Below are 14,321 nucleotides of genomic sequence, written 5' to 3'. Positions count from 1 at the left end.
ACAGGATGGCCTGGAATTGGGGCCTACATTCTTGTGGTATTGTATTGTGGACTCTGTTTGTTGTAATATATGACACTGGTGCCTGGTAGTTTGCGATATGGAAGAGTGGGCTGGCTGATGAGATGTTCTTTCTGCTGAAGAGATCTTGTCTTCTAATAGCCTTGCCCAAGAGAGTGGACCGGGGCTGGTGCAGCCTGCTCTGCAAATGCCTGGACCATGACAGAGTTCAGGTTAGGGTGGAACAACAAAAATTCCACTCCCTTGGAGGGCAAAAGTACTTCTCTACACTTTTGGGGGTCAGGGCACAGGTGGCTAGTGTGTGCCAAACAGTCTTAGCAGGACTCAGTGTGGCCTCATTGATCGGGAATGCCACCTTGGAAGGAGCCGTAGAGTGGAGAACATTCAGAAGTTTAAGGGTGAGATGCTGAATCTCTTCCAATGGGACCTCAAAGGTGTCTGTAATCCTCCTTGGGAGGTCCTGGTATTGTCTATAATCCTCCAGAGGCGAGAGACTGGTGCCACTACCTCAACTGGAGATGAAGAAAATGCTGTCAGTGGATCCAGTGCTATCAGTGCAACGTGCTCTGATGCAGACTAAGACCTAACCCTTGTAAGAGATCTCTATGGCAATCAGGACATGGAATCTCACTGGTGTGAGGAGATGGATGGGGTGGGGAGAGGATACGTAATCCTATTTTTAGAGGACTTGTGCATGATTTCTCTCTTTTTATGACTGCTTCTCCTTACTCTCCCTCATATATCTGTTCAGAGGCGTCCTTGGGTTTACTGGAGGATTCCAAGCTAGAAAATGTCAGTGCTGGAGGGACACTACCTAGAGGTTCAGATGGATGAAATGGGAGTGGAAGCGGATCCAAAATGGGTCTCATGGAAAGCTCCATTAGATGCCTGTGGAGTCTGAACTCCCAAAACTGCTTAGTACGAGAGGGAAAGGAGAGGCAGGTATCACACTTTGAAGGAATGTGTGATTCAGGACTGGTCTTCACTAAGGGGAGATCAATGCTGCTGCAAATCAGTGGGAGTCTAGTGAAGACCCACTAAATCTATGGCAGAGCACTCTCCAGTCAACTCCAGTACTCCACTTCTCCGAGAAAAGTAAGGGAAGTCAACCAGAGAGTGTCTCCCATCGACACAGTGCAGTGAAGACGCCAGGGTAAGTCGACCTAAGCTACACTGACTTAGGTCGACTTACCCCGGTAGTGAAGACAAGCTCTCAGAGGTAGTTCAGGCCGCTGTCATGCTGGTCACTCATCAGGAAGTTCTAAAGACAGGACAGGCAGGGTTTGAGGCCTGGAATTCTTGGCATACAAAGAGCTCTGATACATGGGAGAACAAAGGGAGCAGGAAACCTGATCCCCAGATTATCTAAGACTACACTAATAGCAACTATTTAAAATGTGTTTATAGAGTCGATGTCGGAAAGGAATGTTAGAAGGCTACAGACACAGAAAGGTTCCCTCCCAGACTGAGAGCAGTAAAAAGGAACTAGACAGGCAGTCGGTCTGGGCTGTTTCTTATGCCCTCACTTGGGAGCATGAGACAGAGGTGAAAGCAAAGACCAGCAGATCCTGCTGTTGAAGAGTTTCAGGCACAAAGAGCACACGCGCACACACAGGGAATACCCACACGGACCAGCAATCTATACACTTTGATAAAATCTGCTGGTTGGGAGCACAGAGCTGCTATTGGCATCACTAGGAGTTCAAAGTGAGAAAAGAGACTGACCATATCCAAATTACAGATGCCCCCCAGGTTACACAAACCTGACTTATGCAAATCTGCATGGAACGGAACGCTTGAGTAAGTGGGGCAGCATTTGTAGCTGAAGGCAGCCTGCCTGCCGCCCTCACGGCGACCAGCAGAGCGTCCCCTGTGGCTTGCCGCCCCAGGCACGTGCTTGGCGTGCTGGTGCCTGGAGCCGCCCCTGCATCTAACATATTAAATAACAAATACAGGGTTACTATGATATAGTACTTGAAACCATACCTGGAGTCGAGGGTTGATAGTGAAATTGCCAGCAGTTGGATTCATACAAGCAACATATTGACAATTATGTATTTCTTTTACAGTTAACTTCTGCCTATCATACCTAGAAGATAGAAAATATAACTACTTTAGTTTAAAATGATTGATAATTACTGTTAGCGCATCATAGGTAGTGCATGGCTTAGTGCTAATTGGAAGATAGAAATTCTGACATTTCAAAATTTGTTTTTGTCCTGACTCAGGATGAAAATTGCAATTCTGAATTTTGTGTAGAAGAGAAATTCTGAAAAAAAAAAATGATTTGGAAACAACAAAATGACCTTAACAAAATGTTTCTTTTAGATAATGAAACAATCTATATATAGTAGAAACAAAATGAGAGAGTAATAGAATGATAGAAATAGAAGGCATGGAAGGGACCTCAAGATGTCATCAAGCCCAGCCCCCTACAATGTGGCAGGACCAAGTAAACCTAGAACACCCCTCGCAGGTGTTTGTCCAACTTGTTTTTAAAAGCTTCCAGTGAGGGGGACACCAAACCTTCCTTCAAAATCTATTCCAGACCTTAAATACTCTTTATTGTTAGATAGTTTTTCCTAATATCAAACCTAAATCTCCCTTGCTGCAGATAAGCCCATTTCTCCTATCTTCAGGAGACTGGAGAACAGCTGATCACTATCCGCTTTATAACGGCCCATAACATATTTGCAGACTTATCAGGTCCCTCCTCAGTCTTCTTCTCTCAGGACTAAACATGTCCAGTTTCTTAATCTTTCCTCATAGGTCAGGTTTTCTACACCTTTATTTTTTTCTTGCTCTCCTCTGGACTCTTTCCAGTTTGTCCATATTTTTCTTAAATTGTGGTGCCCAGAATTGGACACTGTACTCCAACTGGGGCTTCACCAACACTAAGTAGAATGGGACAATTACCTCCTGTGTCTTACATACAAAGTACTTTGTTTTGATTTGAAATTGTTTCAAAATTTCCTCTTTGAAAATTTCATCAAAATCAACCTAGTCTTGTGAAACATTCTGAATTTGACAAAACTGCATTTTCCGACAGAAAATTGTTCCATCTAAAATATTTTAATCAGCTCGAGCATGACTCTTTACAATATAGAGAGGTCCCAGCACCCAGTCTAACTTGGACAGATATAGTACAGTACAATTAAGGAGGTGGAATGAGTGTGGGAACACAACGAGTATGTCTACGCTGCAGCAGAGCGAGCCTCCTGGCCCAGGTAGGCAGACTTACGGTAATGGGATTTGCACTAGCACACTAAAAATAGGTGTGTGGACATTGCACTACTAGTGGAGACTCAGGCTAGCCACCCCATCTTGAACCCAGGGAATAGGGTGAGCTTGAATTCAGACGGCTAGCTCAAGTCTCTGCTGGTGCTGCAACATTCACACAGCTATTTTTAGCGCACTAGAGCGAGCTCCACCACTATGAGAAGTTTGTCTACACGGGCTGGGAGGCTCACTCCCACCTGCAGTATAGACATACCCCCAGAGCCTTTGTAGCGTAAAAGTAGCTAAAATTAGCAGGTTTCATCACAGACAGACAGTCAACAATATGCTTGGCACATAGGAAGAGGAAAGTTGTTGCATGTGCGGGGCACCGTGAAAACAGGTATCAAGCGTATTTGACAGAAAGCAACAAAAGGCAATAGGTGTGATTAGAAGACCACATCTTGGTTTTTGCAGTATGGCCCAATGAACTGGGCATGAGACAAGGAGTCAGGAAACCTGGATTTGATTCCTGGCTCTGCTATTGGCTCACTGTGTGACCTGGGCAAGTCACTTAGGCCACTTTTTTCCAAAGTTAACATTGAGTAAGTTCATTTTTGATACTTTAAGTTTTCCAATTTAGGCTCTCATTTTTAGAAGTGAATAGCACTCATATTTTTAAAAAAAGGCAGCTGCTCCATGACTCTTAAAATCAGGCACTACATATCTGAACTTAGGAACTCAAAACTTGAAGCACCCAAAATTAGATTCTGTTTTGAAAATTTTGGTACAAACATCTATGTATCTCACTGGATATAAGTATTATTACTATATTCAGCATTACAAACAGCACAATATTCAAACATCCAATATGTGGTGATGATAGTATGATAAATTGTATTTATCTAGTTCCTTTAAACTTCTTATATACACTCTGCCCATTAATCTATCCCCACTGGGATTACAATTAACATTCCAAACCTCTGGCATCTTCCAGCAGCCACCAATTTAAAAGTAATAAAACAAACCAAAACACTTATAAGCTTTTCTACTCAAGAGTAATGCTGCCATTGCAAATTTATGACAATAAATCCTTTACCTTTTATCATACAGTCTTGCATTGTCCTTCTCTCTCATATAAGCCCTGATCTTGCCAGGGTTTACATACCTGTCTAACTTTAAGCAGAAGTAGTCTCATTTAAATCAATGTGACTACTCACATACATGAGATAAAGTCCTTTTCTGGACTGAGGACACAGTGCTGAGCACTTTGCAGAATCAAGCCCTAAATAAGACAGACAGAGAAACAGAGACAGACAGATGGAAACTTAAATAAATAAAAATAGGAGATATACCAATCTCCTAGAACTAGAAGGGACCTTGAAAGATCTTTGAGTCCAGCCCCCTGCCTTCACTAGCAGGATCAAGTACTGATTTTTGCCCCAGATCCCTAAGTGGCCCACCTCAATGACTGAACTCACAACCTTGGGTTTGGCAGGCCAATGCTCAAACCACTGAGCTATCCCTCCCCCCTATATTAGAGGAGGTACATATAGCATCCCACTATAGTTAATGTAGAATGTCAACTTCCATTCTAAACCTCCTTATTCAGCTCCTCATTACCATTGTCAAATTTATTCTGGGCTGAAGTTTTCCACACTTGGTCTCATGCCAAAAGGGGCATGGGATGTGTTTTTAAAGTCTGAACAAATTGCATGCAGTCATTTGGAATTATCTAAGCATTTGAAAAATGTACCTTTTTCATTTACTCTGATTACAACTCAGATAAGTACACTCTGGTTTAGGATTAATATACCAGATATAAATGTTCAAACCTTTAAAATTACTAAGTCAACTTTGTCCTAACACAGCTTGTTCTATAGAACTGAGACTTTTTAAAAAAATCAAGCCAAGTTTAAAGAAGATAGCTTCAGTAGCTTTAAATGTTCATAATATTTAAATCAGAAACAAGGAAAAATTTCTAAAAACATATTTAAAGCTAGGGCAATTTATAACCTGAGGCAGGTGGCTCTAAAAAGTATTAGGTTTCTGAGTTGGAACTGATTGAGTCCACTGAATTAGTGATATATCAGACTTAAATCTTCACTTTCTTCTGCTTGTCTTTTCCCCTGAATAGCTGAAGATATTCAGAAGACATCAGATGTCATTTCTGAGTACACTATATTTCTTCCTATGTCCTTTACTGAGTTAAACTGAATCTACTTTAAAAGACTTGGGGATAGCACAGATACTAACACGTCATCCCAGCCTGTCATAACCTTAGTCCCAGATTTGGACATTAGCGTCCAAAATATGGGGGTTAGCATGAAAACCTCCAAGCTTAGTTACCAGCTTGGACCTGGTACTTGCTGCCACCACCCAAAAAATTAGAGTGTTTTGGGGCACTCTGGTCCCCCTGAAAAACCTTCCCTGGGGACCCCAAGACCCAAATCCCTTGAGTCTCACAACCAAGGGAAATAATCCTTTTTCCCTTCCCCCCTCCAGGTGCTCCTGGAGAGATACACAGACACAAGCTCTGTGAATCCAAACAGAGTGACTCTCCCTCTCTGTTCCCAATCCTGGAAACAAAAGTACTTTCCTATTCCCCCAGAGGGAATGCAAAATCAGGCTAGCAAATCCAACACACAGATCTCCCTTGATTTCTTCCTCCCACCAATTCCCTGGTGAGTACAGACTCAATTTCCCTGAAATTTCCCAGTAAAGAAAACTTCAACAGGTCTTAAACGAAAGCTTTATATAAAAAGAAAGAAAAATACATACAAATGGTCTCTCTGTATTAAGATGACACAATACAGGGTCAATTGCTTAAAAGAATATTGAATAAACAGCCTTATTCAAAAAGAATACAAATCAAAGCACTCCAGCACTTATATTCATGCAAATACCAAAGAAAAGAAACCATATAACTTACTATCTGATCTCTTTGTCCTTACACTTAGAAACAGAAGACTAGAAAGTAGAAACTGCTTCTCCAAAAGCTCAGAGAAAGCAGGCAGACAGACAAAAGACTCAGACACAAACTTCCCTCCACCCAGAGTTGAAAAAAATCCGGTTTCCTGATTGGTCCTCTGGTCAGGTGCTTCAGGTGAAAGAGACATTAACCCTTAGCTATCTGTTTATGACACGCCCCCAAATTGCAGACAGTGGGGAAGCTCACTGGCCGCGATTTCCTTCTAGAACTTTAAAATAAACAGATTACTACAACACATGCACCTTTACATATACTACTAAGTATATAACTAACAGACTTTTACATTTTAAGAACACTTTTTAACTACTGAATTCTGGGAAACTCTCACGGGAGAGTGCATCAGCAACTTTATTAGAAGCTCCTGTGATGTGTTGAATTTCAAAATTAAAATCTTGGAGAGCTAAACTCCAACGAAGAAGTTTCTTGTTGTTCCCCTTGGCAGTATGAAGCCACTTTAGTGCAGCATGATTAGTTTGTAGTTGGAACCGCCGTCCCCAAACATATGGGCATAGCTTTTCCAGGGCGTACACAATGGCATAGCATTCCTTTTCACTGACTGACCAGTGACTTTCCCTCTCAGACAGTTTCTTACTGAGAAACACGACAGGATGGAAGTTGTGATCTGTTGCTTCCTGCATGAGCACTGCTCCTATACCACGCTCAGATGCATCTGTGGTTACTAGGAATGGCTTGTCAAAGTCCGGGGCCCTGAGCACAGGGTCAGACATGAGCGTTGCCTTAAGTTGGGTAAAGGCCTTTTGACACTTATCAGTCCACTTAACGGCATTTGGCTGGGTCTTTTTGGTCAGGTCGGTCAATGGGGTAGCGATTTGGTTGTAGTGTGGTACAAATCGCCTGTAGTATCCGGCCAAGCCTAGGAAGGATTGGACCTGCTTCTTTGACTTTGGGACAGGCCACTTTTGGATAGCATCCACCTTGGCCTGTAGGGGGTTTATGGTTCCTCAACCCACCTGGTGCCCCAGGTAAGTCACTCTGTTTTGGCCTATTTGACACTTTTTGGCCTTAACAGTTAGTCCGGCCTGCCTGACGCGCTCAAAGACCTTTTCCAGGTGTAGTAGGTGTTCGGGCCAGGAGTCTGAAAAAATGGCCACATCATCGAGGTAGGCAACTGCAAATTCTCCCAGTCCAGCTAGTAGACCATCTACCAGCCTCTGGAAGGTGGCGGGTGCATTTCGAAGGCCGAAAGGAAGGACATTGAATTCATACACCCCCGCATGGGTGACGAATGCTGACCTCTCCTTGGCAGGTTCATCTACCGGTACTTGCCAGTACCCCTTGGTTAAGTCTATTGTAGAGATGAACTGGGCACGTCCCAACTTTTCCAATAGCTCATCGGTACGTGGCATTGGATAGTTGTCCGGACGAGTTACAGCATTTAGCTTACGGTAGTCCACGCAAAAGCGTATTTCCCCATCTGGTTTGGGTACCAGAACCACTGGAGATGCCCATGCACTGGTAGATGAGCGGATTATACCCATCTGTAGCATGTTCTGGATCTCCCGTTCTATAGCAGCTTGGGCATGAGGAGACACCCGGTAGGGTGGGGTTCTGATTGGGTGAGCATTACCTGTATCAATGGAGTGGTATGCCCGTTCAGTCCGTCCTGGGGTGGCTGAGAACAATGGGGCGAAGCTAGTGCACAGCTCCTTGATTTGTTGCCGCTGCAGACGTTCCAGGGTGGTTGAGAGGTTCACCTCTTCCACGCCACCGTCTTTTTTTCCGTCGTAGTAGACACCGTCAGGCCACTCAGCATCATCTCCCTGGACTGTAAACTGACAAACCTGTAAGTCTCTGGAATAGAAAGGCTTGAGAGAATTAACATGGTACACTTTAGGCTTTAGTGAGGAATTGGGAAATGCTATGAGGTAGTTTACAGCTCCCAGGTGCTCTTGGACCGTGAATGGCCCTTCCCATGATGCTTCCATCTTATGGGCCTGTTGCGCCTTCAAGACCATAACCTGGTCTCCTACCTTGAAGGAACGTTCTCTGGCATGTCTGTCATACCAGGCCTTTTGCTCTTCTTGAGCATCCTTTAGGTTCTCTCTAGCAAGGGCTAAAGAGTGTCGGAGGGTGCTTTGTAGGTTGCTTACAAAGTTCAGAATGTTAGTTCCTGGAGAAGGCGTAAACCCCTCCCATTGCTGCTTCACCAACTGTAATGGCCCCTTAACCTCGTGACCATACACAAGTTCAAATGGTGAAAACCCTAAACTGGGATGTGGTACAGCCCTGTAGGCAAACAGCAACTGCTGCAACACTAGGTCCCAATTATTGGAGAATTCGTTGATGAATTTCTGTATCATGGCCCCCAAAGTTCCATTGAACCTTTCCACCAGGCCATTGGTTTGATGGTGGTATGGGGTGGCAACCAAGTGATTCACCCCATGAGTTTCCCACAGTTTTTCCATGGTCCCTGCCAGGAAATTAGACCCTGAATCTGTAAGGATGTCGGAGGGCCAACCTACCCTGGCAAAGATGTCTGTTAAGGCCAGGCACACAGTGTTAGCCCTGGTGTTGCCTAGAGCTACTGCTTCCGGCCATCGGGTAGCAAAGTCCACTAAAGTCAGTACGTACTGCTTTCCTCTGGGCGTCTTTTTTGGGAAAGGGCCCAGAATATCCACAGCTACTCGCTGAAATGGGACCTCAATTATGGGGAGTGGCTGGAGAGGGGCCTTGACCTGGTCTTGAGGCTTTCCCACTCTTTGGCATACCTCACAAGACCGGACATACTTGGCAACGTCCTTGCCCATCCCCTCCCAGTGGAAGGACTTCCCCAACCGGTCCTTGGTTCTGTTCACCCCAGCATGGCCACTGGGATGATCATGGGCTAAGCTTAAGAGCTTCCCCCGGTACTTAGTTGGAACCACCAACTGTTTTTGCGGCTGCCATTCTTCCCGGTGTCCACCAGAAAGAATTTCCTTGTATAAAAGTCCTTGGTCTATAACAAACCGGGATCGATTAGAAGAGCTGAGAGGCGGTGGGGTGCTCCGTGCCGCCGCCCAAGCTTTCTGAAGGCTGTCATCTGCTTCCTGCTCAGTCTGGAACTGTTCCCTTGAGGCTGGGGTCACCAGTTCTTCCTCAGACTGTGGACTTGGTCCCTCTGGAAGCGATGTAGGTGATGGGTTTGTTTCCGTTGCTGGTGAACCGCTCTCCGCTGGTGCACCTGAGGGTATTTCAGGCTCTGGCTGAGCCTTTTGGGTATGGCTGTCTTTGGCTTCTGCCAGTTCTGGCTCGCTGGCGCCCTCTGGCGTTGAGTTTGAAGATGTGGTTGCACTTGCTGGTGCTGGTTGCTGTTTCAGTTCCGGGCCTGGGACTGGAGGTGCTGTGGCTGTTTCAGTGGTTGGCGTGGAATCTGGGTCCACTACCTCTGTCTGGGTCTCTGGTAACACAGACGGGGCCTCTGCGGACGGCTCAGGAACAGGAATGGGTCTGGAAGCTTGCCTGGTTTGGCTACGTGTAACCATTCCCACTCTCTTGGCCCGCCTCACCTGGTTGGCCAAGTCTTCCCCCAGTAGCATGGGGATAGAATAATTGTCATAGACTGCAAAAGTCCACATTCCTGACCAGCCTTTGTACTGGACAGGCAGTTGAGCTGTAGGCAAGTCTACAGCTTGTGACATAAAGGGGTAAATTGTAACTTTGGCCTTTGGGTTGATGAATTTGGGGTCTACGAAGGATTGGTGGATAGCTGACACTTGTGCCCCCGTGTCTCTCCACGCAGTAACCTTCTTTCCGCCCACTCTCAAATTTTCCCTTCGCTCCAAGGGTATTTGAGAGGCATCCGGGCCTGGGGATCTTTGGGGTGATGGTGGTGTAATGAATTGCACTCGCATGGTGTTCTTGGGACAGTTGGCCTTGATATGTCCCAGTTCATTATACTTAAAGCATCTTCCATCTGATGGGTCACTGGGCCGAGGTGAGTTACTGGAGACTGGTGAGGTGGAAGGGTAGGGTGTCTGTGGCTTTACTTGGGTGGTATGTGGGGTCTTTGGCTGTCCTCGGTTGTAGGGTTTATGGTCTGTGTGCCCCCTGGGGTAATCGTTCCCCTTGACAGTAGCTTTCTTGCTTTCTGCCAGTTCCATCCATTTGGCTTCAATCTCCCCCGCCTCAGCGATATCTTTGGGATTTCCATCTTGTATGTACCGTGTGATGTCTTCAGGAACACCATCCAAGAACTGCTCCATTTGTATGAGGAGGTGCAGTTCTTCCAAGGTTTGAATGTTGTTTCCTGTTATCCAGGCCTCATAGTTTTTTGCAATGTAGTAGGCGTGTTTGGGAAATGACACCTCTGGTTTCCACTTTTGGGTTCTGAAGCGCCGACGGGCATGATCTGGGGTTATCCCCATCCTGTATCTGGCCTTGGTTTGAAAAAGTTTATAGTCATTCGTTTGCTGCTTAGGCATTTCAGCTGCCACCTCTGCTAAAGGTCCACTGAGCTGTGACCTCAATTCTACCATGTACTGGTCTTCGGGGATGTTGTACCCAAGACAGGCTCTTTCAAAATTTTCCAAGAAGGCCTCGGTGTCATCCCCTGCCTTGTAGGTGGGAAATTTCCTGTGCTGTGGAGCAATAATTGGCGCCGGGTTGTTAGGGTTGGCTGGAGTCTGTTGCTTAGCCTTTTCTAATTCCATGGCCTGTTGGTGGGCTTCCCTCTGGAGTTCTATCTGTCTTCTGTGGGCTGCCTCTTCTTCTTCTTGCTTCCTTCTGTGGGCCAACTCTTCTTCTGCTTGCTTCCTTCGGTGGACCACCTCTTCTTCTTCTATTTTTCTTTTGTGTGCTGCCTCTTTGATTTGTTCTTCTCTTTCTTTCATCTCCATTTGTCGCCTGTGTTCAGCTTCTTTGAATTGCTCTTCGGCCTTAATTTTTGCCTTAGAAGTCATGATTCCTGTTTTTTTTGTGTTGGGGTGCCCTCCGGTGTTTATCCTCTGAACTGCAGGTTCTCTGTTGCCTCCTGAAGTCTGCCTAGCAACAGTGCCTTTAGCTAATTTTCAATGTTAAGTAAACCTGAAAAACCACTTTATTTGCATTTATATAGTGCTGGTAATGACTCTCAATGGGAGTGCTATTGTGTGACAAAAGACCCTTAACAGTCTCTTAATGGCTTCTCGCTTAACATGCAAGCCACAAACTGCCAGAGAGAGCAGAAAAAAAAATTCTCTCTGGTTCCCTTTTAAAACCAACTGTTTCTCTCTGCTAAAAAGCCCTTAGCAGAGAAAAGAAAAATATAATATTCCTACTGGCTTCTGGATTCTGTCTATCCTCCCACCACTGCCACTCATGTCATAACCTTAGTCCCAGATTTGGACCTTAGCGTCCAAAATATGGGGGTTAGCATGAAAACCTCCAAGCTTAGTTACCAGCTTGGACCTGGTACTTGCTGCCACCACCCAAAAAATTAGAGTGTTTTGGGGCACTCTGGTCCCCCTGAAAAACCTTCCCTGGGGACCCCAAGACCCAAATCCCTTGAGTCTCACAACCAAGGGAAATAATCCTTTTTCCCTTCCCCCCTCCAGGTGCTCCTGGAGAGATACACAGACACAAGCTCTGTGAATCCAAACAGAGTGACTCCCCCTCTCTGTTCCCAATCCTGGAAACAAAAGTACTTTCCTATTCCCCCAGAGGGAATGCAAAATCAGGCTAGCAAATCCAACACACAGATCTCCCTTGATTTCTTCCTCCCACCAATTCCCTGGTGAGTACAGACTCAATTTCCCTGAAATTTCCCAGTAAAGAAAACTTCAACAGGTCTTAAACGAAAGCTTTATATAAAAAGAAAGAAAAATACATACAAATGGTCTCTCTGTATTAAGATGACACAATACAGGGTCAATTGCTTAAAAGAATATTGAATAAACAGCCTTATTCAAAAAGAATACAAATCAAAGCACTCCAGCACGTATGCTTATGCAAATACCAAAGAAAAGAAACCATATAACTTACTATCTGATCTCTTTGTCCTTACACTTAGAAACAGAAGACTAGAAAGTAGAAACTGCTTCTCCAAAGCTCAGAGAAAGCAGGCAGACAGACAAAAGACTCAGACACAAACTTCCCTCCACCCAGAGTTGAAAAAAATCCAGTTTCCTGATTGGTCCTCTGGTCAGGTGCTTCAGGTGAAAGAGACATTAACCCTTAGCTATCTGTTTATGACACAGCCCAAGCTCTGATGACGGTCCTTACAAAGAACATGAGCCAGGAAAGAAGAGAGACACACAGGCTGTCAACAATCTTCCCTGTGCTGCATAGTTCCCGAGGGACATATGTCCCTAACTCCCTAGTAGGGAGAAAGAACAAATAATTAAAAATGTAAATATATGGAAAAAAAAAAGTGTCCACATGGTGAAGGAGAAGGAATTGAGATGGCACATTAACTCTTTCAATACCACCAAAATATATATACACTTGTGTGCGTTGTCCTGGCAAGAGCTTTTTAACGGAATGTTTGTTTGTTCATTCATCAGTTCACTTGCTCCCTCCCTACTCAGGTCTGTTACAATAGAGGAAAGCATTCTCTGGGTGTCTCTGGTAAGTCAATCAGCAATAAGAACAACTAACTTAAGGTACCCTCCTACACGAAAGAAGTAAAAGGCAAAACTAAGCCTGCCCCAGTGGGACAGAAGAAAGAAACTGTGCAAGACGACACAGTTTTTCCTTTAATTTTGGATCAGCCTCATCTTCATTTTTTCAATGGTCTTTTGTAGTTAAACACTCTCGATATTCTGAATTAAGCTCTTCAGGTGAGGGACTATTTGTTCTGTGTTTGTACAGCACCTTACACAATGGGGTTCTGGACCATACTGTGGCTCCTTGGCATTACAATTTTTATATTATTAATGGTCCGAACACATAGATGTTCCCCCCTCTAGTTCTATAGCTCAGACTAGAACCTATCAAAGCAGTTTTAATGGATACGACAGGAAATGGAGAAAAACAGAATGTAATGAAGGGTTCACAAGAATTCGACCAAATAAGCTAAAGAACAGAGTGAAATTAGTTTAGGCAGTTAATTATAGTTATCCTATGGAACTCACATCTGCATGATATAATCAGGGCAAGGAGCGTAATAGGATTTTATAAAAAACAATAGACGTTTATATGAACAACAAAAATATGATCTGCAGTTACACAAGCAAGGATAAACATTTTTTGGGGTTATCAACACTCATGCTTTAGAGCAAAGTCAATCACTGATTTCCTGGAGTTAAGAAGCAGCTTCCTCCACAGCCAGCTATGGCAAAAGGATATAATGCATATTCCTTTGCTCCCAACTCTGCCACTATAACCATCACAATAATAAAACAATTTTCCTGCTCTATGGAAAATATAAAGTAAAACTAACTTAGAAATCTAAAACTTGTGCTAATTCTTCCTTTGTCATAGGAAGAATTGTTACAGATTTTAGCCCATAACAATAAAATTTTGATTTACCACAAAACAAGTAGTAATTGCTTACCAATGTCCATAGTCTATGTGCTGTCGAATCAGTGTGTGAGGTTGAACTGTTCCATACACATCCATTTCAGGCATGTTCATATCATCAATAAAATAAATTAACTTCTTGTTTCCTACAGGACCATAGTTACGGCCAGCTTTTTTCTCTAAGCTTTTCTCAAGAATCTCTAAAATGTTATGAAGTATATGACAAATAGTTATAATACTCAAAAACAGTGCAGAGACTAAATCAAAAATGCATAATTAATTCACTCAGGGAAAAATTAAATCACTTAGACCCAGATTTTTAAGCAGCTAGTTGATTTCCCTGGGAGTTAGGCACACTGGCACTTTTGACAATCTCATTAGGTGCCTACCTACCTCTTTAGGTACCTAACTACCTTTAAAAAGATGGCCATTAGGTCCCAGTCATGCAAAGTGCTGTATGTGGGCAGACTCCTGCACCTTGTGAGGAAACTTATTGAAGTCAATGAGGTTCTGCGCAGGTACAGGGTCCATCTATGCAAATCACTTTGTAGGACTACAGCATAAAAGAAACCCAAATTTTCCATGAGGGCCATTGGAAAGAACATGAAGTTGACAGAACGAATAAACCAACAACTAGCTGTGATGTTTTTGAAAGGCG

The 14,321-nt window shown here is 44.1% G+C and overlaps 1 protein-coding gene across 1 annotated transcript in view; it reads right to left on the bottom strand.

The window, feature by feature from the left end:
* DNAH11 (dynein axonemal heavy chain 11) overlaps nucleotides 1–14,321 on the bottom strand; it is a 299,093-nt gene that overhangs the window by 143,128 nt on the left and 141,644 nt on the right. Inside the window, exons 47-48 of the mRNA XM_050938580.1 lie at nucleotides 13,698–13,863; nucleotides 2,005–2,107 (exon numbers count right to left, since the gene is read on the bottom strand). Coding sequence (XP_050794537.1) covers nucleotides 2,005–2,107; nucleotides 13,698–13,863 — 269 coding nt within the window. The remainder of the gene's footprint in view (nucleotides 1–2,004; nucleotides 2,108–13,697; nucleotides 13,864–14,321) is intronic.

Source organism: Gopherus flavomarginatus, chromosome 2, assembly GCF_025201925.1.
Source record: "Gopherus flavomarginatus isolate rGopFla2 chromosome 2, rGopFla2.mat.asm, whole genome shotgun sequence".
Lineage (NCBI taxonomy): Eukaryota > Metazoa > Chordata > Testudines > Testudinidae > Gopherus > Gopherus flavomarginatus.
This window is presented reverse-complemented; position numbering and strand designations above follow the sequence as displayed.